The 25,794-nt window shown below is 48.4% G+C and overlaps 1 protein-coding gene across 1 annotated transcript; it reads left to right on the top strand.

The window, feature by feature from the left end:
* Positions 1-684: 684 nt before the first annotated feature.
* Positions 685-24,402, top strand: LOC119445109 (uncharacterized). The gene is made up of 7 exons (XM_037709432.2): positions 685-756; positions 7,806-8,188; positions 10,729-10,896; positions 11,396-11,578; positions 20,292-20,591; positions 20,763-21,110; positions 22,228-24,402. The coding sequence occupies exons 1-7, from the start codon at positions 685-687 to the stop codon at positions 22,799-22,801; spliced, it is 2,028 nt and encodes a 675-aa protein (XP_037565360.1). The 3' UTR covers positions 22,802-24,402.
* The last annotated feature ends 1,392 nt before the right edge of the window (positions 24,403-25,794 follow it).

Raw genomic sequence — 25,794 nt, 5'->3', positions numbered from 1 at the left:
AACGCAAGACGTGCTTCTGCAGCTCAAAGAGAAAGTACTGGATACAGCAACGCCGTGCTGCCTAAAAGCAATTCTCGCAATAGTCCTAAAGGGGACCTTTGACAACGTGGGGCACGAAGCCGTACTAGCCAATCTCAGTGACACGAATTGCGGCCGACGAACGTACAGCTACGTGAGGGCTTTTCTCACAGATCGTACAGCCACAATAGGGCTGAGAAATGTGAGGTCACAGCGAGTAGACACACCTAACAGAAGAACGCCACAAGAAGCAGTGCTGTCACCGACACTTTTCAACGTGGCCATGATGAAACTCCCAGCCCAACTCGAGAAAATACCGGGGATCAGACATGCCTTGTATGCAGGTGACATCACGATATGGACGGTAGGATGCTCCATAGGAGAACAACAAGAGACATTACAGGAGGCAGTAGACGTCATAGCAAGATACGCGGAGACATGCAGACTGCAATCCGCGCCGGAGAAGTCGGAGCTCCTCATAATCGAGAAGCGCTCACAAGGACGATCAACAGCCCCGGAACCAACCATCCACCTGCGGATAGCTCCTATAGGGAAATCACCAAGGTGGACAGACTTCGTATCCTTGGCTTACACTTACAAAAAGACGGGGGCGGAGGATACGCCATACAGAAGCTACAACGTTCGACCACGCAGATCTTGCGCATGATGCAACGAATTACCAGCAGCAAGAGGGGACTCAATGAAGAGGACCTGATCCGACTAGTGCAGGCTCTGATTGTGAGCCGCACTGCGTACTCGGCACCATATTTAAATTTCAGTATCGTGGAAGTGGAGGTACTCGACCGGCTGATACGCAAGGTGCATAAGCCAGCGCTCTGACAACCACCCGGAACGGCTACTTTTCGCCTCGAGTAGACAGGGGTGTGCAACAACGCACGGGAAATCATAGAGGCCCACCTGGTAAGCCAGAAGGAATTGCTATTACGCACAATGGCGGGGCGCTGCGTCTTGGAACGTCTCGGATAATCCGCACGGAAGACAAGCGCACTGACAGAAATCCCAACACGAATTCAAGAAACTATGCACGTGTCACCGATTCCCAGGAACATGCACCCAAACTTGCACATCGGACGGCGACAAGCCCGAGCGCAGGCGCTCGCGAGAAAGTACGAAAACCACCCCAATGTCTTGTACGTAGGCGCGGCCAGCACCGCAAGAAGCACCGCATTCGTCACCAGCGTAGTCGACAATCACGGGACCGAAATAAATGCGTCGTCGGTTTCCAGAGAGAGCGCTGCGGAGGCAGAGGAACTAGCGATAGCGTTAATTAGCCATCACGACGAGACCGCACTGGGAGTGCATCATAGTTCTGACGGACTCGCAGACAGCATGCAGAAACTTTTCCAGGGACAAAATATCCAGGGCCGCACATCGCATTCTAAGTGGAGCGCACCAGCTAACACCATACATACAAATCGTGTGGACTCCGGAGCATGAGTCCTTACGCGGCAATCAGCAGGCACAGGCCTGCTGATTGCCCGAGCCCGAGTGCATGCACACCGGGAGCCGCGAGAGGGCCGCGCCGAGCAGTTTCGCCCCGAGCCCGTACCATTAACCTACACGCACATCCTACAACACTATCGCCTTTCACGAAGAACACTACCGCCGCCTCACAATGCTCTGACGCGAGAGGAAGCCGTAATATGGCGAAAACTCCAAACAAACATGTATCCACATTTGAGTCTCTACCACGCCATACACCCTGCGCTGTATTCCTATAAATGCCCACACTGCGATCTAGTCCAACGCCTTACCACATAGTATGGTCTTGCGCAGCCACACCACAGCTCACACCCATAACACACCCGACCACACGGCAATGAGAGGCAGCGCTGTCCAGTTCCGATTCGACGGACCAGCTCAACCTGGTCAACCGAGCGAGAAGGGCAGCTAAAGGCCACTGGACTCCTGGACTAAGGCGACCACCCACTGCAAAGCGGAGGAGCTACCTACGCTCGCGTGCTCTTTTGCATAAAGTTTATTTTCTCTCTCTCTCTCACGAGCGAAAGGTCTGTTTGACTTGGTTTCGCAAAGACTATGCATACAGTGTTTCATTAATGCACGCTTCTGCGCTTGGTAAGGTTCTCTATAACGTACATATCTGGCCTCCCTTTGCTCCGGTGTTTCAGCAGCCAATTTTGCCTTTGCTTAAGATTTCGCAGCCTGCCGTCTAGCTATATCTACTAGATGATTGGATTCAGCCTGTCGCTTGCGCTGAAGAACATGCACAGACATCCCAGCCGGTGCGCCATCCATGGCGAGATTGAGCGACCAAGCGCCGGCGAAGCAACCGTTAAACTCTCGCTTAGTAACTGGTACAGCAGCGGCGAGGCTCCGAGCTAGATGCTGCGACGCCTCTCCGCAGCGGATCACGTGACGTGACGTCACACCTGCCACACTTGCGGAGGTGGCTCGCGCTCCGGCTGCTCAAAGTCATTGCGACGCGATGAATGACCTTGCGAGACATGGCGTAGTAGAGCTTTCGCTCTAAAATCTATGGTAGGGTAGACATATAGAGCTCCGCTGTAAAAATTGGCTGCGGCTTAGCTCAGCCAACCCTGGATATGCAAAGCGATAGCTTGGTTTAGCCTGGTTAAGTCTTGGTTTCACTTGGTTAGCCTTTGATTTATCTGTAATTATTATACTTAGGTATACACTCATCGATATAAGCCAGGTATGAAATATAAGCCGACAAGTTCAAGCGTTTTGCGAGTCGAACGGCTAGCTCTTCCTCAGTGTCCGACGCTAGCTTCGCGCGCTTGGCATTCCGGACCCTCTCCAGTGAAGCACTTCAGCGGGCAAAAGACGCGTGCAAGATGCCGGTAAGACGCCGCGGTGTGGTCAGACCATAGAGAAAGAAACGCTGTCAGCTGCGGCGGTTGCTAGGCAACGGCTCAGCTCGCGGTGCTGCCACCGGCCACAGCGAAACAGTGAGAATGCGGCCAGTGCAGCTTTCCCTTAAAAAAAAATGGAGGACGCTTCGTAAATTCCAAAGTGTGTTCGGCGAAAGCCTGTGTCCGTTCGACTGACTAACGCCGCATGCGCATTCGCTCATTCTTCTTCTGGCGTTTGGTATCGGGGAATTCACATTCTTGGGGCGCTTCTCCGAATCGCTTGCCGCGGAATCATCACCGGGCCGCTTGGGAGCCATCCGACTAACTCGACTGCTGCATCGAGACGTCTGACGAAGGAGCGTTGCCGCGCGCGCCGCTGTGCCATCACGTGATTCGTAGAGAGAGCGTAAGGAGGAGAGGCCACAGCTGTGGCGGCGCAACTGTTGCTATGCGCCGCTGTGCCATCACGTGATTGCTGAGAGAGTGTGAGGGGGAGAAGCAACAGCTGGCACCGTTCCAGGGCACGGACGGACGGACGGTCGGCCGCCGCCAGTATGAGCCATCAAAGGCTTTCGCCTTAAAGTTAAGCAAGTGTTACACGTTTGCAAAACGTGAAGGCGAAAGCTTGATTGCACACTTGGCACACAGTGCCACATTTCTTCATAAACGTATCGTAATCGTCACAAAACGTGTGCCAATAGTGCAATCAGGCTTTCGCCTTAACGCTTTACAAACATGTAACACTTGCTTATTTTTTTAAGCTAATGAGCACGGTTTGGATAAAATGAATAAGCCGGGAATAAAGTTCTTTAAGAAAATTTATCGGAATAGTTATTTTTACAAATTTGATTACAAGTATTTCAAAAATTCATGCAAATTATGTTGAGAAGCTTTGAAGGTTCAATGAGGCAGCAAGCACGATTTGATGCCAGAGCCTATTTGGCTCTATGTCGGTCAACAATGAGGATCAGCCGCTCAGCCGATGCACTAAATCGTATATTTGAATGAAATTTGTGGTAGTGATAAGCTGAGAAAACTGAATTGTATGGACAGCAGGGAGAGGTGCTTTTATTTAAAGCTGCATATGACTTCGTTGTACAAAAAGTGCCAAAATGTGATATCATTGAAATGAAGAAAGACAATATCGAAATAAAATTAAGTACAATGTATGCGAATACGTGCCACTGCAGCGAAAACAGATATCACAGTTCTGTACACAACATCTGTAACGGCATCTAAATTGCTCAATGATATATGTTTGCAGAACACGTGGGACTGGTACAGTGTCCGCGAGAGTTTCCTGCTATCAAATTTAGTGGCATGTTTCAGAGCGTTCGATGACCTATCAATAATTTCTTCCGCTTTGATGTCTCCATATGAGTTAGAGTTGCAAACTTAATGTTCGTTCCACTTTCTTTTTAATTGCTGCGTTAATCAAAGTGTGAAATTTCGGAATAGAATCGAATACAAATACGCCAGAAAAAACGACATCCGAATATCTAATGAAATATCGAATGTTCTATTTCTAAATGCCCTAGAAATATAAAATTTAAGTAAAGTGGTCATAAAAAAAAAGCTTCGGATTTAAGAGTGGAACGCGATAGCATACAAAGGTCCCTGACTGTTTATCACGCTTCCCGGCAACTGCAGCTTATGTAACCGTAATGTTTACTGGGAAACGCTGGCGGTGAACGCTATGCACGAAGGCAAGCTTTCTAGTAGAAACGTGGCTTCTTGCGTGGGCCGATCCCGGAGGTCGTGCACAGCCTCACCAAAGAAATTGCATAATTTTCAGGTTTGTGTTATTGTTTCGCACTCTTAACATTTAAGTCTGAGAAGATTTAACATAAAAGGCATGCGCTGTCGGTGGTTTGTTTCATGACATTTGTTTGTGGGCTGTCATTCTCTAAATACCGAGGATTGATTTTGTCAAGAATGTAGGACTAGGCATGAACAACTTGAAATTAGTTATAGTTATAGAATGGTGTGGCAATATAACCCGCATATATCGCATGGCATATAGCAAGGCGTGGCTTATACATATATATGCCATAATACATACGGAAATTGTCACTCATGGACAACACCGCCGACGCTGACACAACACCGGATTTTCTGCGACACGGGGTCCTCAACGCCTGTCGTGTTAAAAAGGAAATCTTCTTAAGAATATTTAGGTGGCTTATTTACTGGCATATTTAAATGCATCTAATATGCAGTTCATAATTGCACATCGGTCAGCTTAGGAGCACGTAAACGATCAAGTTGAAAGCGTCGTTGGCGATGCCTTTTAGCACATGTGCCACTTTATCTGCTTCAGACATAGTATCGTCAGCTTTGCGGCATAAAGCCAAGACGTCGAGGATGTATGAAACGTACGGCAGTGTAGATGTCTGAACACGAGACGCAAGAGCCTTTATCGAGGCAACCTTGCGCCCAATGGGGTCGCCGAACAGTTACCGCAGCTTTTCTTTGAAACTGTCCCAACTGGTTATCTCGTCGTCATGCGTTTGGTGCCACACGCGTGGAGTGCCGCCGAGATAAAAAGATGACATTGGCGAGCATAATCGTCGGGTCCCACCTGTTACTAGCACTGGCGTGTTCATAAAGTTTGATCCATTCGTCAACGTCCTGTCCCTCCAGGCCAGAGAACACACCAGGGTCGCGATGTTGGGCACTTGTGACGATTGGAGCAGTCGGACGAGCCGAAGCCGTTATATATATAGAGGCGGTCTCGTCACCGGGAGGCATGGTGATAAGCTCGATATAGCGACCACTTCGGAGTTCCGTGGCCAGGACGGGGATCGCTAACCTCCACCAGAATGTTACGTGTGGAAAGACACAGAACGAAAGAGGCTATTTACAGGCTATTTACACTGCAGCCAGACGGACAGGCCGACACGCTCGCTCGCGCCAAGAGCACAGACACACTTCATCGTCGTTCTCGTGACGGCTCGTCTCTTGAGCATCTCTTGATGATATCGTAATAATATCTCCCTTCTATGATGCAGTTGGTTCGGGGCCGTTGTTTTGAATATACAGCTAGTGGATCGCACGGCGGTCGCTCATGTATTTTTTTTTATTGTATACTGTTTCGCCATTGTTGTGGAAATATACAGTGGACGGGACGCGCATATGGCTGACCGTGTGGAATCTCGTTGATACGGTCTTCACGGGAACCGGAAAATAAAGCGTATCACCCGAAAATCGTATTATCCGATATGCATTGCTCCTATAAGACATTAGCCGGGAAAAGAACAAAAAAAAAGAACGTATTATCCCAAGAAATGTCGAAGTTTCACCCGAAAGGCGAATCATCAATTGCGATATAGCAAATTAGTAGGGAGCTATACGGAGTAAGGATAGTCGTTTTATCAGCTGTATAAACTTGGACATGCAGCAGCACCAGCAACGCGCAGAACTGTTGTCGAGGCCGTCGGCGTTTTGCCCGCGTTCGCACCGAACGCGCGCGGCGTTGGTGACTGTTGCCGGTGCCTCTGGGGGCAACTCGGAGGTTTTCGACGAGATCAGAATGGGACACTCGTCGAGCAGCGTCGGAAATCTTACCCACCTTCTCGCCTCCCAACGTTTTTATGTAAATGCGCATTTGGTGCCGCAGCTAAACGTGGCCTCCCCTCCCTCCCTCCCGTCCCCCCACGGCCTTTTGCGCGACGGAAGAAGTCGCGTTTGCTCTCTACATATGGTGATTGTAAAGGAGGAAAGAGACGCTTAATTCTGCAGCCCTTCAGGGAGCACGGCGCAGAACGCGCGTTTGCTCTCCGCCGTGCGTTCGCTCCCCGTGAAAGCGCGTGTCCCTCGCGCTCTTTCACTCGCACATACAGCAGCGCGTGGCGACGATTTCATCGCCGTTGACGTCATACGGAACCTCACGGCGACGGCGATGGCAATGGCGACGCCGACGGCAGAAATCCGCTTTGAGTGTCCATATAATTGCTACCGCAATAAAAAAACGTATTATGCAGAATCGTATAAGCGAGATTCCACTGTACATAGCACAGAGTGCATATCGCAATGTTACTGGACGCAATCGCCTGTGACGCAATAACTTTGTTAAAGCGAATTGACTTCTTCGGCTCTCTCGTCTTCCGTTTTCGTGGTCAGTGGTCGGACTTTCACCGCCGATTAGAAAGGCGTCGACGCAAAAGGCGCGTCCGCTCGCGCGCAACAGAGTTTTAAAAGCGTGCCGTGTTCTTTGTCGAAAGCCAACTGTCGTAGCTCTTTGAGACGCACGTGGTTTCCGCCTACACTAGACGCCGTCAAAGCGCATTATTCCTTTGATAAAGTGAATAACTTCCTTGAAACGTTCGGCTAAATTCGCTTACACTGACAGTTATAGTCGAGGATTTCTGCAACAATTTTAAGGCGAAAGCCATAAATGCCTCATCAGACGGTGGCCTTGAAAACGCGGCGTGCGCGGTACAGAAAGTCACGTGAGCTCGCCTCGCGCAGGGACGCGCTCGTTCCACAGCTCGCGCGTTCGTCGTTGTCTTCTTTCACAGCTGGCTCCGATGCCGTTCATCCTGCCAAAAAAAAGTAATTCAGGCACCCACGACCTTTGGTGTTAAGGCGGTGATAAGTAAGACAGAGTTAATTAATATAGAGTTAATTAAGGCAGTCGAACCCACCACGTTTTGTGCGAGTCGCACCCTCTACCTTTGGTGTGAGTTGAACCCACGAGCTTTGGTGCTAAGGCGAATAAGGGCGCAGTTAATTAAGGTAGCGTCAACTAGGGCACTCGAACCCACGACCTTTGGTCGGAAAAAGACAAGTAATAAGAAGTAACAACGAATTCGAATGAGAATGTCAAGTAAGCTAATGAATGTCTCTTGAGCGGCGCAGGCTTTCGCCTTCACCCTCTTTGGCGTATGCTAAAGTGACTGTCAATTTTTCTCCCATCTCTCTCGTTCGCAGATGCTGGCACGCAGTCGTCGCTGGCTACCGCTCGTCGCCGCCCTCGCCTCCGGAATCGTGGCGCTCTGCGCTCAACCTGGCGGTACTGCCGGCGGTGCCTCGTCCACCTCGACGTCTTCGGTCAGGTCTTCTCCGGACGGCGAGGGCCGGGAGGTGACGACGGGACACCCTCGGGGCTACTACGCCTTCCAGAAGGCCCGGCGGCCCCAGGACCGCCCTCCGCGGGTGCGCAAGCCGCCCTACCACCGGGCGAACGTTCACTGTCCCGAGCGTGTGGTGTACGGTCGCTTCTCGCCGCGAGACACCCTCTGCGGAGATCTAAACAAAGGGTTCATCCCGCTCAACCCCATGGGCCAGAGACCACAGGGAGAACCGTACCCATTGTGAGTAGACTTATACACTTAGTATGTTCAATAGTGCTGCCACTGAAACTTGAAACGTCTAATGAATCAATCTTCATTACACACGTTAGTTGAGAGAAAGCGATAACCGCAGTCACTTCTCCTAGCTTACGAACTTCACGCGTTACCACGAATCGAGCCCAGTTTGGTGCTCGGTTAGAGCCGTCGCTTCGATGGGTGCCGCCATGTTTGTTGACGCAGAGCTTTTGGGGCAGCTTTTGGAGCTCCCGCTAAATCAGTGAAGTAGCGTTCCCAACGCAAAACCCAAACGCAGTTCGCGTCTCGCGCATGCGCAGTGGCGTCAACGCTATTTCTTTGGGGCCCCTATTCTAAAACTCTCATCCAGTCATTAATAGTGACATGTGTGCGCACATCCGGTTTGGCCGCCGTTCGAGGGGATTATCGCCCCACTGCGATAGTTTCGCTTCGGGTTTCTTTGATTGATCTTGCATGGAAAATTGAAATTGAAAGAAAAAATATCTGCAGATCCAAAGCGCATGTCGTAATCTACAGGGTGTTTCATTTTAGCTGCACCAAATTTTAAAAAATTGCCTGTGGCAGATAGCACAAACAATCCTTGACCTAAACTACTCGATGAGGCGGTCATTACTTCCTCGAGAAATCAAAGCGCCTAATTGAATAATTAACACAAATACGCTACTTAAATTTTTAAATAATTATTTTACGGCACATCTTTCAATCTATGAATTATAGCCGCTGAGTTCGCAAGGCGTATCCACTTGGAACGAATTCTCAGGACTGAACCAGTTTCGAGATATTAATTTTCAAAGTGTCCGGCGAAATGCATGGACGTTCCTGTTAACTTTGTGCTTCAATGCATAAAACAGCGTTTTCCTCAAAAAGTTAACTGGAACGCCCATACATTTCGTAGGACACGTTAAAAATTAATATCTCGAAACTGGTTCAGTCCTGAGAATTCGTTCCAAGCGGATACGCCTTGCGAACTCAGCGGCTATAATTCGTAGATTGAAAGATGTGCCGTAAAATCATTAATTAAAAAGTTAACTAGCGTAATTATGCTAATTACTCAATTAGGCGTTTTGATTTCTCGTGGAAGTAATGGCCACCTCATCGAGTAGTTTAGATCAAGGATTATAATTGTGCTATCTGCCACAGGCAATTTTTAAAAATTTGGTGCAGCTAAAATGAAACACCCTGTATATGTGAATGAAAGGCTGCGTTAAGCGGTAAATAAATTCTTTACAGCTATCGGCGATGCGTACAATTATATGTTTACTTTAACCCTATCCAACGTGTACTCTTACGGAATGTCTATGTTTAACCACCGCAAAGGTCACAACAATATTGTCATGCAATTTTTTTATGTTGATGCGCTGAATGTTGATGCCCCTGATGCACATAAGCTATATGCAGAAGCGCAAAGTACAATCCAGGCAGACAGATAGTTTGTGACGTAGTACACGCAGCGATGTGACAAGGACGAGGGCGATGTAGGATGCATGTTGAGGGAACAATGATAGGCACGTGCACAGAAAAGCACGGCAGGCGGCAAGCAACATTCGGGGACTGTGCACCTCTTGCGTCACAGTGGGACAATCCCCCATTCGGGAGGACTGTCCAAGAACGGGCACATTCCCAATGGCAAAACCCGAAAGACAAAATGAAAAAAAAGAGAGAAAAGTTAAGTAAATCAAAGAATCCGTGAAATATAATTCACCACTCCAATAACAAATCGGTGTACTTTAGAGATATGCCTGCGAACCGATGTTAAATGTACAGTTTTTATGTAGGAAGTTATTTTTCTTGTTACGCAGAAGAGAGCGCGCATACTTGGCCAGTATACAAGGGTTATACCGGGTGCACCAACTATCACGCACCAATATTTAAAAAAAAATATGCAAATCTCATGTAGCTGGACAGAGCCAAGGTAATGTTGTTGGCCGTCGCTTGGCGATACTCAGATTATTTTTTTGCATTCCACCTAATTAGATAATTACAGTCTTTATTGATTAATCAACTTCTGGAGAATTATAATTAGATGAAAAGTGTCAACGAGAAAATTGGAGAACAACATGAGAAACTCCCGATACAGCTTTCTGTTGCTCAATACGTGCTACATAGAGGTGTTTTTTTCGAGCGTGAAAGAAGCCCGCGAATACACGCAAAGTGCCTCGAGCGATCAGTCGCGCGGCAATTTTGCGTGTATTCGCGCGCTGCTTTCGTGTACTCTTTCGCGTATTCGCGGGCTTCTACACCCTGTATGTACATGGACACAAATGTATACGGCGAGATAGCGATCGACCCAACAGCCAGGCGGCCACGCTAAACCCGCAAAAGTAGGATAAGGAAGCTTGGCTTTAAAAAAGCGAGAATCAAAAGAAAACAGTAGCAAAACTGTCGCAGTAGCGCGAGCATCTTTCGCATGTAGTGCGGCCAAACCGGACGTGCTCGCACTGTACATAGCTCCACTTACGAAGCTTCGGCCACGAGTTGCGTGTACACATCGCTGGTGTACTGACTTCCTTCTCTCGCCCCGACAGTGAGGTCATCAAGAAGAAGACCCTGGCGTTCCTGTCGGGCACGCTGCCGCTACTTCGCAAGGACCCAAACCTGCCCAAGGTGGCCAGGTTCGCTGGGAGGCCACCGCCGGGATTCGCGGGCAACCTGTTCGCCGTGCCACCTGGACACGTGTTCGACTACTACCACAGGTAAGTTGGCGCCACAGTCCCCCGCGAAAGAAGAAACGTGAGCGTTTGTTCTGGACAGATGGTTTCTTTCCGCCCTTATTCCGCTCCACGACACAACAAAAATACGTAACCATATAACCACGCAAGGACACATTAACAGGACGCATTAACAGGACACATTGGCAGGGACACATTGACTGCATTTACAGGTCCGGCAAGATGTTCTTGTGTACCGCAGGTAAGCAAGCTCTTAAGCAAATTATCATGTAATTATCAGACGAATATAAGAGGCTTACCTATCAGTTGTCAAGTTCTCGGTGTCACTAAAGACTTCAGAGGTCTTCATGTAAACTGAATGTCCCAACTAACGTTAGTAAAGCTGTTAAAACAAACAGAAAACACACGCACACGGCGCAAGATACGATTTTTGTGTTTGATGCAGTCCGCTGCACGAGCGTTTGCTCTTGAAGGTCTGCCGATCGTATATTCATATTGGTGCACCATTTCTTGAACGACGCAGGAGGCGTGGTCGAAGGTCACTGGCAGCTTCTAACTTCACCCAAATGACTGACATCCCGCATCAGTGGCTTCAAGACACGGAACGCGAAGCGCGGGGTCAAAGGTCGTACGAGTCGACCGTGCAAGACCTAGCGCGCAACGTCAACACAACGTTTAGGCAGCTATGTCAGCACGGAAGTGGAACGTGAGTACCATATTTCTGGCCCTGACTGCCGTGAAAAGGTTTTTGAAACCACTCTAAATCGAGATTATTAAATGTCGGGCGTTCTAATGTACACCGTCAAAAGAAGGGCTTTGCCACGAAATTTGTCAGGTACCGTAAGATATTTTGTGACCAACAGCAGCGTGGCTCCAGAAAGTGACGTCAGGCCTTCGCCACCGACGTCACCAGCCGCGAACTAAAGAGATCGGCGCCGTTGTCTGAGTGGAGGTGTGTGTAACCAATCAGACGTTCGAGGTACACATGATGAATATAGTTCGCACGAGTCTACGTATATGGCCGATCAGGAGTGAACTCAACTCCATCGGGGGTGGTGCGAGGCATATTGGAGGACTTTCGTAAATGGAGTAAAGTACGAGAGACAGTTACTCCCGCAAAAGAATACGGGTGGCCAAGCATTCCCTTTGCTTACAGAGGGTAATAGGTTCGTGCTTGTTGACTTCGCACGGCTTTGAACCAGCAGTGCGAAAAACACAAGCGCTCGCACTGCGATACCATGTGCTCAGACGTCATGTGTGCACCCTGAGCACTCTGAGGATGACAGCGAAAGGCATCACTAAGCGACCATCAAATCAAGAATCTCGGAGAAAGGCTTGCATGCTGAGGTCGCGCTGTATTCCCGGCCATCTTGGTCCTTTAAGGAAACACTCCATGTTGAAAGCTCGCTCGCATGGGGAAGACACTGCGCTTGCATCGTATGTAAAATATCAGTCTTTCTTGCCTCGAAATCACGTGTGCACAAGTGACAGGTTTGTGATGGTTGGTTCACGCTTGAACGCGAGGAACAGCGCATGGACGAGATTAAGAATGAGGACGAACGAAGCGCATCGTTTGTCCTCTTTTGTCGTCCCGGCACTGCGCTCTTCATAAGGACCGTATGTGTGGCACTTTTCAGAACCAATACTTCCTGAATATTGGCGCTGTGTTATTTCCAGTCTCCTGTATCTACCTGCTGTTCGAGCGCATGCACATCGCTACGCACCAGCAACCCTTTTTTTTTTTATCCAGCGGCCGAGCACCAGCAGAGCTGAATCTACAGGTATATACCGCATTTACTCGAGTCTCTATTGACCCTTTTCGCGGAGCAGTTTGCTCTACAGGAACGAGATGGCGCTTTCGGCCGCACGCCATACGTTGCCTCAGCGAATGCGCACGAATACGAAACCATTACTGCTTCTACCCTGCTACTGTGCGATCAGCTGGCGAAAATGCAACTGGGTGTGCGCTAATGCACTGTGCCCAAACATACTGCAAAATGTGTAACGATAAAGGGAAGACGTGTGCGGTAGTTCGCTGCAAAAATAGTGATTCACATATTAATGAATGGAATGAACCTGTGTCGCCGCTGTTACATAAGGACTGCCTGTGTTGCCGCCCTTCGCGATGCACGGCTTTCCTCAAGGATAAAAAAATATAATTCATCCGCCTGCGCTGTATAGCTAACCTCCAAAGAAAGGACTTCAACTCCGGAACGTAAGCACTTGGGAGTGAGTACCGCTCGTTACAAAATGAAGTAGTGCCACTTACTGGCATAGTAAGTTTCCCGCACGCTATCTACACACATCCACCCTTACTCGCACGAAAACTTACGCCCCTATTGCCAACGTGTGAGTGAATAGGCGCACACTTGAATCAATGTGCCGAAGCATGAGTGACGGCGACTACACACCGACAAGACACGAATGTTGGAAGCTGAATGTTTCGTGACGGTCCACAGAGTAAGCGAGGGACTGGCGATAATATGTCTTTGCTACGAGCTACTGTAAAGTACAGAACATTTAAATTCCAAGCTTTGTGCCCGGCAAGAACAAATTTATCGCAGCAGAGCACACCCGCGAGTGATTACGCTGAAAATAAACAATTAGATAGTGGCCGCACCGAGGAACTTTACTAAGTCAGAAATATGACAAGTCGCTGGTTCAAAATTTTTGCCAAATAAAGAACGCAGAGCACACTGATCCCGATTTAATTCATAAGCGGAAAGTTTGGACGGCTTGGAATACATCTCTGGCCCCGCTTTTAGTACAAGCACCGTATACGCTGCTCACGCCGTTTGGACAAGGCGTAATGAGCTCTGAAAGCACTTACATGTCCTGTGGTCAAAGCTTCGTGTCGTGCACGCAGTCACCGTTTACGATACGCGTCGAAACAGTGGTTTGCTGCGCCGCGCCGGCGTCACGCGCTTGCATTGTAAACGCGGAGGCAACGGAGGCGGCTGAGGCAAGCAATGGACGCGTCACCACGTGAGCAAACATGGCAGCGTCCACGGGAGCGCCGCGAAAAGGGTCAATAAGCCGGCCTCGAACATATGGCGATGCTGGGAAATCGAAAGGTGTGTAAAATGTTTAAAATATTTCTGAGTATTAAAAAGAAGGACTTTTTCTTGAACGTAAGACAAATTGAATGTCGTTCAATTCCCAATCGTGCACCGACGCAGGGGCATGAGTTGCAATATCAGTTTCGGTGGACAACAGTTTATTTTAGGTGCGAAGCATCTTATGCGCCCTGGCTGCCGGCGTCTCCTGTCGTAATTGTCTTCGTCGTCGTCGTCGTCGTCGTCGTCTTCCACAGCTGGCTGCATTGCCGCTCATCATTCCAGCGTAGAATTTCACTTCTCTTCATTCGTCGTAATGGGGAGGCCGCGTTTACGAAGTTATGAGTCAATGTTTAAGGCAGTATGAGCCCATTAGCGGTGCATCACTGCTGCGTTACGCGACCCAGAGTTCATCAACGAAGAGGATTGGGAGGAAGCCCTTAAAAGCGGCGACCTCTCGATTCAACTTCGGGCTGTCCAGAGGGCCTGCGAGAGGGCGGAGGGCCACGGTCTTCCGGTCCCTGCGTGGGAGCGGCCCGCGACTGCTACCGACTTCCCCTGAAAGGGGGCGTCCCAACGCAGTTCCTCAGGACCTGAATAAAAGTTCTTTGTCTGTCTGTCTGTCTGTCCCCAGGTTTCACGTTAGTGGAGCTGCATTTTTTTTCTCTTGTATGAACGTGAGCCCTCGGCTTCCGTGTTCCGAGGTCTGTTAACTGCATGATATGCAATAAGCCTGAAACTACTGTCATCTGGATACTACCCTGCCCTACCGACCTGAAGCCTCCGAGTGCACAGCTATTTCAGAAGTCGCCCGATACGCTGAAGATTGCCACCAGCTGACTCGTTCGTTCACCAGCGATGATCAGGGGCGTCAGAAGACAAGACGGGACAGTCATCAGGCCACATCCGCCTTCCCTGCCGGTTCCCCTTGTTTGGCTATGGATACCGCCTCACATCCCCGGCCTTTCTTCTAAACTGCTTGCGCGGTAGCAAACCTCCTTGGCGGTACCGCGGTCCGTACTGGATCATCGACGACTCCTCCCCTGTGAACTATATCGTGGAACCCGTATCACCAGTGCCGTACCTTCGTTGTCGAGGTCACGAGACAGTGCATGTTAACCGGCTGAAGCCTTATTACGACCGCATCATCTTGTCTGCTCCTTGAGTTGCCGGGACGGCTCCGTTTCACACCTAGGGCCAATGTAATGAAGCAGACGCGCCTCGTGTTTCCGATACCAGCTCGAAGGCGACGACGACGATCCGTGCTGGGATTGCAAGAGAGCTCGGGCTGTTCGCTGCTGCTAGGCTGCTGTTTATCTGCTGCTTATCACCTTTAATTAAACACCATTACACTGTTGACAGTGTGACATGCAAGATAGCAAGAGCGATGATTCTCGTGTAATGAGTATGCCGCCGGTTTCGAGGGATAACCAAGGAGGTTAAAAAAAAAAAACTCTTTGGGGATAACCTAGGGAGCCTACATGCAAGCCTTGCATGTAGGCTCCCTAGGATAACCAGTAGGGAAAGGAAATTGAAAAATAAAAATTGTCTTTTCAGAAACAAAACACTGTTCACAGTATTATCCTACTATTTTGCATATGTTGTCTCCAAAAAGAACGCAGTCATGATTAAGTAAAAAGAAACATGCTTAGTATTGAGCTTGTTATGAATGCTATACTTGACCTTAACAATTGTCCAAGCGTTAAAGGAAACGTTGATCGAAATAGAGAATAATACTTAGAGCAGGTGAGGGGGTTCCTTGTTATGGCTTCTAAGCAGTGTTGCTTTGGAAATCGGCTCCACAGCAATTGAAAGTACGTGATTATCCTCCTAACGTGCCCACTGACCAGGTCAGCACGTGGTCTCTCAGTTTTAACATAGAGAAAGAAATTCAACAGCGAAACCTGGCAACAGGAATCACGTCATGCTAGTATTGATGCGGTCCGTTAGCTGCCGCGAGCATCGAAAAACAATTAAGTGAAATTAAGTTAACTGACATTGGTTTATCATTGCGATAGCAATTATATGGACACTCCGAAGCGGATTACTGCCGTCGGCGTCGCCGTGAACTCGTCGCCGCTAGGGAGCCTACATGCAACGCCGTTTTAGGGTGGTGACAACACCAACATTTTGACCGCTTTTTACCGCCAAATTTGGTGGGCAGCCATTTTGGTCCCCAGTCTTCCTGCCTTTTTTTTGTCACGCTCTGATGTACTCATGTTGGCACGCGATCTATTCAATTTCTTTAATTTAGTTTTTCGACAATGTGCACAAGAAACCTGCATACATCTTTAATATACTATAGTTGCCTTTTCCTTTTATTTTAACACATCAAACTTACTTTTTATTGCACTTCGTGCGACACATATAAAGCAGCAAGTTATAAGGCACGATGGAGTGCTCGTCGTAGGATTATCTCACGCCGAGAATGTGAACTGCCTTAAGCATTGTCGTTGCCTTCCAGCTGTACATAATATATAAAGGGTGCTTTTCGAAGTGTGTTGTAATAATGACTGTCCTTACTAGTCTGTTTAACTAAAACGTAGACGTGCCGTGTACGGCGCTCAGACGCGCCGTTTGTCTCTGGCTGCTGAAGCTTAACTTTATTAAAAGAAGTTAATTACTTTCACGTCACCAAGGGTTGCGGGAAATGTGGTCTGTCGACTGGTCTTTCGCCATTTTGTGCCCCAAATTTAACCCACAATTTAGCTGGCGGCGGCAAGTACCCTCACAAAGGCTGTCACCACCCTAAAACGGCGTTGCATGTAGGTTCCCTAGTCGCCGCGCGCTGTATGCTGTATGTGCGAGTGAAAGGGCGCGAGGGACGCGCGCTTTCACGGGGAGCGAACGCACGGCAGAGAGCAAACGCGCGTTCTGCGCCGTGCTCCCTGAAGGGCTGCAGAATTAAGCCTCTCTTTCCTCCTTTACAATCAGCGTATATATATATATATATAGCAAACGCGACTTCTTCCGTCGCGCGAAAAGCCGTGGGGGGACGGGGGGGAGGGAGGGGAAGCGTCGTTTAGCTGCGGCACAAAATGCCTATTTATATAAAAAATGTGGTTGATCCCTCTTATATAGGAATCGGTATAGAACACGAAAGTGAAACGTGTCTTCACAGAAGTAGTGTAATGTTTATTGCACATTGATATATAATGTCTATTGGTGTTTTGTGGCTAAAGCGCCCTTAGGCGTTGATGCACCCACGCTGACGCCTGGTGGCACGTCTCCTCCATCACGACTACCAACGTCGATGACCATGAGCAACCATCGTGCATATGGAAGCTGCACTACGCTGCACACGCTAGCACAACGCGAAAGACGAAGCACGTAACTGACACACTAATACAACGCGCAAGACAAAGCACGTAACTGAATCGTCACCGAGTCAAATCAGCGCGTACAGCGCGTCGTAATTGCAGCCTCCGCGATCAACTTCAGAAACATTTTCAGAGCTAATTGCGGAGGCCACGCTCCGCTGTGCTGAGTACGGTGAACGCCACCTAGTAGTGCTTCTGCGAGAACGCGTTGGTAGTGCTTCTTGATGCCAGCGTCCCTTCGAATGCTGGCATCGAGGCGTCGTAGTGCTGAGACCACCGAAGCGTTCACTGTCGGTGCGCGTTAGTGTCATAATGCAGTACTTCTCTTTTCTGCTCGTAGGCGGCGGCACCGCCCCGAGCAAGAGCGCGGGTACACGGAGGAGTGTTAGATATATAAGGCGCGTCTGTGTAGCTCTCTGCAAATGCGTTTGTGGCGCAATGGGTTAAACGCTCGGCGATCTATCGTCGCGGACCGAGAGGTCGTGGGTTCGATTTCCAAATTTTGCATGTTTGTGGAACTTTTTCTTCTGGTTTCTTTCTTTGTATTATGTTCGTGTATGTTCGTGTGACGTATTTCCGTGACGGAAATACGTCAGTGAAGTCTTGGTGGACCCCGGCATAAAACACTTTCGTGTTAAAAAACGTTGCTAGGCGAGAAGGTGGTAAAGACTTCCGACGCTGCTCGACGAGTGTCCCATTCTAATCTCGTCGAAAACCTCCGAACCGCCCCCAGAGGCACCGGCAAAAGTTACCAACTCCACGCGCGTTCAGTGCGAACGCGGGCAAAACGCCGACGGCGTCGACATCAGTTCTGCGCGTTGCTGGTGCTGCTGCATGTCCAAGTTTATACAGCTGATAAAACTACTATCCTTACTCCGTATAGCTCTCTTTCGGGTGAAACTGTGACAATTTTTTAAATGCGAACTCTTTCTTGGCGAATATTTACTACTTTCACAATATCTATCTATCTATCTATCATCTATCTATCCTATCTATCTATCTATCTATCTATCTATCTATCTATCTATCTATCTATCTATCTATCTATCTATCTATCTATCTATCTATCTATCTATCTATCTATCTATCTATCTATCTATCTGTCTATCTATCTATCTATCTATCTAACCGCCTACGTCTTTGTGCTCTCATGGTCGTTTCGTTAACTTGGTATATAGCAAAATTGGCATACTATGACAAGAGTATATGACGAACATAAATGGTACGTCATGAGATGAATGTCATGACATGCGTGTGTGTCATGTAGTTCATGAAACAGCCGCCTATATCTTGGTGCTCTCATGGTCGTTTCGTTAACTTGGTATGTACCGAAATTGGCATAGTATATATGACAGGAGTGTATGACGAACATAAATGATAGGCCATGACATAAATGTCATGACATGCGTGACATGTAGGTCATTACAATGGTTCAGCGAAAAAGATGAATACTCAAAAACCACTGAAATTGGTTCGGACGTGGGCACTTAGTGAAGGAAACACTAAAGGATGCTGGTAGAAATCATAGTCATGAGCATGACTCAGCATAAATGACAATGACTCAGCGAAAGAAGATTAACACTCAAAAGCCACTGAACGGGTTCTGACGTGGGTACTAATTGAAGGAAACAATAAAGGATGCTGACAAAAGTCATAGTCATGAGCATGACTCAGCAAAAATGACGATGACTAAGCAAAAAAAGATTAACACTAAAAACCGCTAAAATGGGTTCGGACCTGGGTACTAAGCGAAAGAAACACTAAAGCATGCTGGTAGAAGTCATAGTCATGAGCATGACTCAGCAAAAAGAAATTAACACTCAAAAACCAATGCAATGAGTTCGGATGTAGTACTAAGTGAAGGAAAAGGCTAAAGGTTGATGGTCGAAGTCATAGTCATGAGCACGACTAAGGCTTTCGCCTTAAGGCCTCTAAGGTGTAGCTAAAGGGACTCCTGAGGGTTCATGAGATGAATGTCATGACATGTAGGTCATGAAAGAGCCGCCTACGTGTTGGCGCTCTCATTGTCGTTTCGTTAACTGGGTAGGCTCCCCACTCACTGCTTCGCATAACATCGATTCCCACAGGGCGTGGGATCTGCCGTTTTTTTTAAAGCAAGCTGTATAGGCTCACAAGTGCCGGCGGTGGTGGCGGTGTCACACTGAAAAGTTGGCCGATCCTGGCGATAGTGCAGAAAGGGTCCAAGCTCAATGGCACATGCTAGGGACAAAAAGAAAGCGAGAAAGAGAGAGAGAAAGAGATGAACAGCGAGAGAAAAAAAGAAAGGAATAAGGTGAGAGGGAAAGTTAGATAGGAAGAAAGAGAGAAAGAGAAAGAAAGAGAGAAAGAAAGAAAGAAAGGAATAAGGAGAGAGGGAAAGTTAGATAGGAAAAAGAGAGAAAGAGAAAGAGAGAGAGGGGAAGAGAGAGAGCAAGACAAAGAGAAAGAGAGAGATAGATGCATTTTAGAGGGACTAAAGTTTTAAAAAGAAAGTATGATTTACTTAAAGACAGCAAGTTAGGAGGTAATAAAAGGTAATTTTGAGATGCAGACATGACCAAGCTTCGCTTACCCCCATTTTCTCGACAGGGGAAGGGCTGGTGATTTTTTTTATTCTTTGACGCGAAAACTAAATAGTGTTGCGTATAAATGAATATATACTTCGCGACTTATTTTTCTTCGCCATATGGCGTGGTTGAGGTGGCCTCATAACCACGACCTACCTAATATGGGCGATGACTCGACGATGACGACGGTTGTCGTCGGCGTAGCGGAGAGGACGACGGAACACAACAAACTCAGTTTCGACCTACTATTGCCATCGTAAATGTATTGGCAAAATAAGTTGCTGAGCGAGTTGGTACGTATTCATGAATAGGAAAAGATGAGCACGAAGAAATAGTACGAAAACGCGCAAGACGATATCGCTCGTTTTTCGTCTTTGTTTTCGTGCTACTTCCTGCTCGTCTGTTCCTGTATTCACGAACATGCATGTACTGGCTTAGATTCGAATGAGTGCGTCACTCGAAAATCTTATTCGCAGGCTGTGCACGCTCTATTCGGCCCTATCAACGGCCAGGGTATCGACGGCCGTGTTGCAGACGATACTGCAGATGCTGACCGCCCGTACGCCCACCATCACGGACAAGGTACAGGCGGGCGCGCCTGGCTCTTCGTCGTCGTCGTCTGGTTCCACCACTTCCGGATCGTCGTCCTCTTCCGGCGGAAGCGGAAGCGGCACCCAGAGCAACCTGCTCAACATGCTCACGTACGCGGCGGACATCATCAACGCCATCAGTCCGGACGCCGCGGCGACGACCCCTGCGCCGCCCATAGTCAACAGGTCAGACAAGAATTGCTTTAAACGCTCGTATTGGTTTCTGACGGGATTTTGCGTACCACAGAACGCAAACGAAGCGGGTCGTATTTCCTAGCGGTGCACGCCTTCGATTAGATTGCACGATGCATAGTACAGGCACTGTATGCGACTGATAAACATGGTTCGCGTTCGCAGGTCGCCGCTGACGCAAGTACTTTCAGCGCTCACGGGCGCTACTGGCACGGTATCTTCCGCGTCCAGTCCTCTGGTGACCGTCCTGGACCTGATGACCAGTGACAGCTCGCCCATCAAGCTGCTGGCCAACGTGTACAGCAGCACGCGCAAGAAGTCCAAGCCGTCCGACTCGGCGCAGCAGTCCAGCCTTGAGAACGACGTCGAGGGTCTGCCGCCAACGCCGTGTCCCTCGCTCGAGGAGTACGTTACGCCCACGTTCGCGCGCAACTACCAGGGCGTCTGGAAGTACGTGGTACAGATACCGCACGAAGGGTACCTCACCCAGACCGTGCAGCAGACCAAGTGCATGTGAGTGACTTACTTCCTTTGTTTCTTTTTTCCCCCCTATAAGCATTATACCTAGTCGCCTGGCTCATACTTATCGACTATCCATTACGTAGATGTTCAGCAAAGTGCTATGACTTGAGTCATATCCGTATCATGCTCGACCTAATTCTGAAGAAGAGGAGGAAGCAATAACGTTTATCAGTTCTGTAGGAACTATAAGGCCCCAGCCCGGGCTTCTGGTAGGCTCAGGCCTCCAGGCCCAGAACGTTCTGATGTGCGCTGGAGATTCTCATCTATAGTCGAGTGTTGGTTGGACGAAATGATTTGATGAGCAACCCCTTTGAAACTAATTTTCTTATTCGTGACATGGCATCTTTTTTTTCTCTTTTTCCCCCTTTTCCTTGCTTTGTTTCTATTTTGCCTTTCTGTGCTTCTGCCCCCATTCGTCCTATCTGAATAGCCCGCATTCGTCGCACTACTCCCGGTGACAGTTTCAGGCATGCTACTTCCTTCTTTCTTTTAATTTCTGTCAATTTTTACGTTCCTGCGTATCATAACACTTGCACTTTGCGTATTGTGAGCATATATTTGTTTCTAATTATCTGTTACATTAACCTATGTTTCCTTAACGTGTCAATTACTATATATTTATTTATTCATACACTGTATGTATTTCATTTGCTTGTATTTTGAACTTCAATTATTGTAAGCCTCTTTCTTGTATTTGATTATTTGCTTCACTAACTTCGTGTATGCTGATGTCTGTTGCTGTTACGTTGTCATAATGTATTAATTACTGCATTGTTAAATTACTAATAGGAGGTCCCCCTGACAGTTCTTGTAACTCCGGGACCTCCTTCTGTACTAATGATGAATGATGAAAAAAAAATATATATAGTGAGGGTATTCCGGGATATATAAACGTTGCGGATTACTATTGCGTTCAATAAAGAGGCAGAAAATGCAAGCCCGATAATTATTTGGAACGGGATGATAACTGGCGCCACCAAGTTCGTTTCTTCTCTCTCTCTCTTTTACCTTACTTCTTCTCCCTGCTGGGCCCCGTAGATAAGTGGTTAGCCCTAACAAATGCTAACGACCATGCGAGTGTAACCATACACATCCTCGTGCCCCGCAGGTCGAGCAGGTGCGACTTCGTCGACGGGGGCCTCTGCCACGAGTCCCCGCGCTGGGTGAGCCTGCTGGTGGCCGAGATCTTCTACCCGCACGCCGTGTTTCCCACGAGTTCTCCGCAGCGCCGCCGAGCGCCGCATCCAGCTGCCGCGCAGCCGCCGTCGCCGTACTATCCTCACCCACACCCGGCGCCCTTGCTGCAGCAGCAGCAGCCGCCGCCGCCTTCGGTCGGCGACTTCCACGCGTTCCAGCAGTACTTGCACCGTCGCGTGGGCGCCGACCAGCAGCAGGCGCAGTCGGCGCAGAAACAGCGACCTCAGGAACAGAGGTTGCAGCAGCAGCAGCAGCAGTCCAAGAGGCGCAGCGACGGCTCTCCTGCGGGACCCAGGGCTGCGGCGAGGTCCCGGTCGTCGTCGTCGTCTTCGACGACGGCGACGTCGTCCAAGGACAAGTGCGACGGCTACGACCACGTCGGCTGCTACATCGTCCGCATGTACTACGACTGGTTCCTCGTCAACGGTTCGTGCAAGTGCTGGAAGCCCAGTGCGAAGCACGTCTTCACGGGAGGTCGCCGGTGAGACTCCGCTTGCTTGTACCAGCACCGTCCACCCTCCGGGAGCTTCCCATCCCCACGGAAAACACCGCTTTGTGCGCGGACTCGTGACTTGGGGACCACGTGACTCATGAGTGCCGCGACTTCACTTATTTATGAACACCACATCCGCAGCTAGATGCCGACGCAGCGTTCTGGCGTCGCCGTCCTTATATGGTGTCCATCTGTGCGAGGAATGGCGCATTCTGAACTGCCACGCTATACACAGGACTGTATAGCACAAGTGCTAAGGAAGTGCTTTAGTCGCCTAAGCTTATCTTGCCTGTTAGGCACGCGGGCACTTGCGGTTTGGTGTGTGTGTGCGTGTGTGCAACGCATGGACGTTTAAGGCGATAGGCAGAACACGTAACTATCGGAGCTTAAGTATATGTTCTGCACATCGCGCACATCACCGACATAGACCTAGACTGACCGAAAGTTGTGACCCCTGTGGTAACCTGGCAGTATCGTGTACCCCCGTGAGGTTCTTAGTACCCCGAGAATGCCCATGAGTAATAGAAGATAATCTATCGTAGACTAAGCTACACCAAACGATGGGCCAATGGTGAAGTACGATGGTAAATCATCGCGACTGTCTTATCTTGCCCTCACAAGTGTGCTTGGAACCTGGAAGTCTTATGTAAAGAAGGAAATGGTAGCTTACTTCATTGCATGCAATCGCTAGTAAGCTGCCAGTCGCTTGCTATAGCTGCCCGGTAACGGACGACCTGTTGCAGTGAGTTTACTGTGGTATACGCCTTCTTCCCATTCTGCACGCAGTGGTGTTAGCAGCAACCTGGAGAAAAGTAGTCTTTCAGTGACTGCGATGTGTGTTATGGTTGACCTTTTGTCGCATCCACGAACATTTCTCCAAGCAAAGCAGTGCAGGGTCCGTGGTGCATTGCACCAGAAGTGGACGATCTCTCGGTGTGGTGATGGGTATTCCTTTACTGTCAAGTTTCAAACCACACCAGGTCTTAATGGGATCAGCGGGCGCCATATGCTTGAAATCTTGAGTTTAGTGGTACGCGTTTTGTTTCAACGATGCCTCGATCATGAACTTGGCAGGTGTACGAGGATTGGCCTTGCCGGTTCTCCCCACAGAGACCCTTGCGCTCAGGTCTCTTATCAAATTACGGTCATTTTCTTTTTCTTTTTTTTTACTGGGACCATTTTAAGTTACTGGGTGTGTTCAGGAAGACTTGGGTCGTGCAAATATTCGAAGTTTCAAATGCGAATCGAACTGCCCCTGCTGAAATTCAAGTCGTATTCGATCGGAGAAATTTTGATGTACGAAATTGTTCGGATATTCGTCTGTCGCCGAATATTACAGGATGAGAGTGGTCGTTCTTGGTGTTGTAAGAATGCAAGGCAAGAATATGGGTGCCTGGCGCGAAACGAACAAACAGGCAACCAGACAAAAGTTCGAGACAGCCTGAAACGTGTGTTGTTAATGCATATTTAAGTAGATACTGAGCCAATACTGAGAGGCACCGGTGTCGAAGATAACGTGTAGAGCAGTTATTTTTATCGGGAGGACACCACCCGCTCGTCCACAAGATCAACGATCTCGATGGTCTAAATAAATGTTTCTCTCTCTCTCTCTCTCTTCACTCCTAGATGGCCTGCAGATTTCTCTCGAAAATTTACGCGAGCTGCGCGAGCTACGCGAATAGTGAGCGTCACTGTGTTCTCACTGAAATGATTTTTCATTTAAAGTTTAAAGACATACTCGGTGTTTGACTCAGTATTCCAAGCCACATTTTCTTTCTCTCGAAAATTCGGCGCGATGAAAAAAATTATAATTCGTCCACCCCCATTGAAGACACATGACGAAACAGGGCCGATTGGCGTTTCGCGAAAACTACATGCAATGCTGCTTCCCAGCTGGCATGATGGTCGCGCATGCGTAATGTTGCGGATGCCGTGTAATGCGGATTACCGTTTGTTCGTGAAACTTAACTGACGGCAATGATTATGGCTCCACGCCGAGGCTGCTGCCGATGTCTCCACGTGAATTCACACCTCTCCCAGCGTAGTTCCAACCCACTTGAATGCCCTAATTTCAGATCCCCGGCATAATGATGTAAGACAGTCACTGCCAAAGACGATTTCCTGTTTAGTATTGATAGGATACGCTTCCGAAAGAGCTACGTTCTATACCCAACTTTGTTTGGGCATCCGAAAAAAAAAGTATTTAACCTTCTTTCTCATTTTTAAAAATTGTTTTGGCTGAGTCGTTCGTCTCTCACAAGCAAGTAAGAATAAAGTGCATCGAAAAACGCTGTCTCACCGTAATGCGTCCCACCACGAGAAATATGAAGAAAAATGTATTGATTGGCAAAGTTAATGCGCTATATACTGCGCATTTTCATGTCACTTTATGTGTTCACGTTGAACTGAGTAGATCTCGAGTTGTTTTATTAATTTCGAATGAGCACACTCATTTCCTTGCGACGTTTCAATATAATACGTATGATCATTTAGCCGACGGTTTTTCTCCAGGTCTCCGAGGTCCCCGCTTCGTTTCGACGGTATACGTACCTTTGTGGATTTGTGGGGCGATAAAGCGTTATTTTTTTTTCCAGTTCGGAATAAAGGCGTTTGTTTCTTGATCGTCGCCTCTGAAAATTTTTTTTGTGATGTCCTACAGCCCACAAAAAGGCTCACCTGTTTCAAATTTCTTACTGGACGCGGAAAAAAGAGAACTAGTTATTACCTCGTGCAAACGGACTGCGCGCGGAGAACATGTGTTCCAGAGCCAGAAATTTCTTATTATTATTTATTTTTTTTGTGGAAGAGTGTGCGAGCATTACAAATTTGGGCAAGAAATCGAATAGTCTTTGATATCCTAGCACTTTTGCTTGGACCTCGACATTTATTGTTAGTACCATGGGTCGAATGCAACTGCATAACTGCGTTTTTCAAGATCGACGCGTATGGAATTGCATATCAAGCAGAGTTCTATACGCCGCCAGA

Source organism: Dermacentor silvarum, chromosome 3, assembly GCF_013339745.2.
Source record: "Dermacentor silvarum isolate Dsil-2018 chromosome 3, BIME_Dsil_1.4, whole genome shotgun sequence".
Classification (NCBI taxonomy): Eukaryota; Metazoa; Arthropoda; class Arachnida; order Ixodida; family Ixodidae; genus Dermacentor; species Dermacentor silvarum.
The sequence above is the reverse complement of the archived record's forward strand: the minus strand, read 5'-3'. Positions and strand labels throughout refer to the sequence as shown.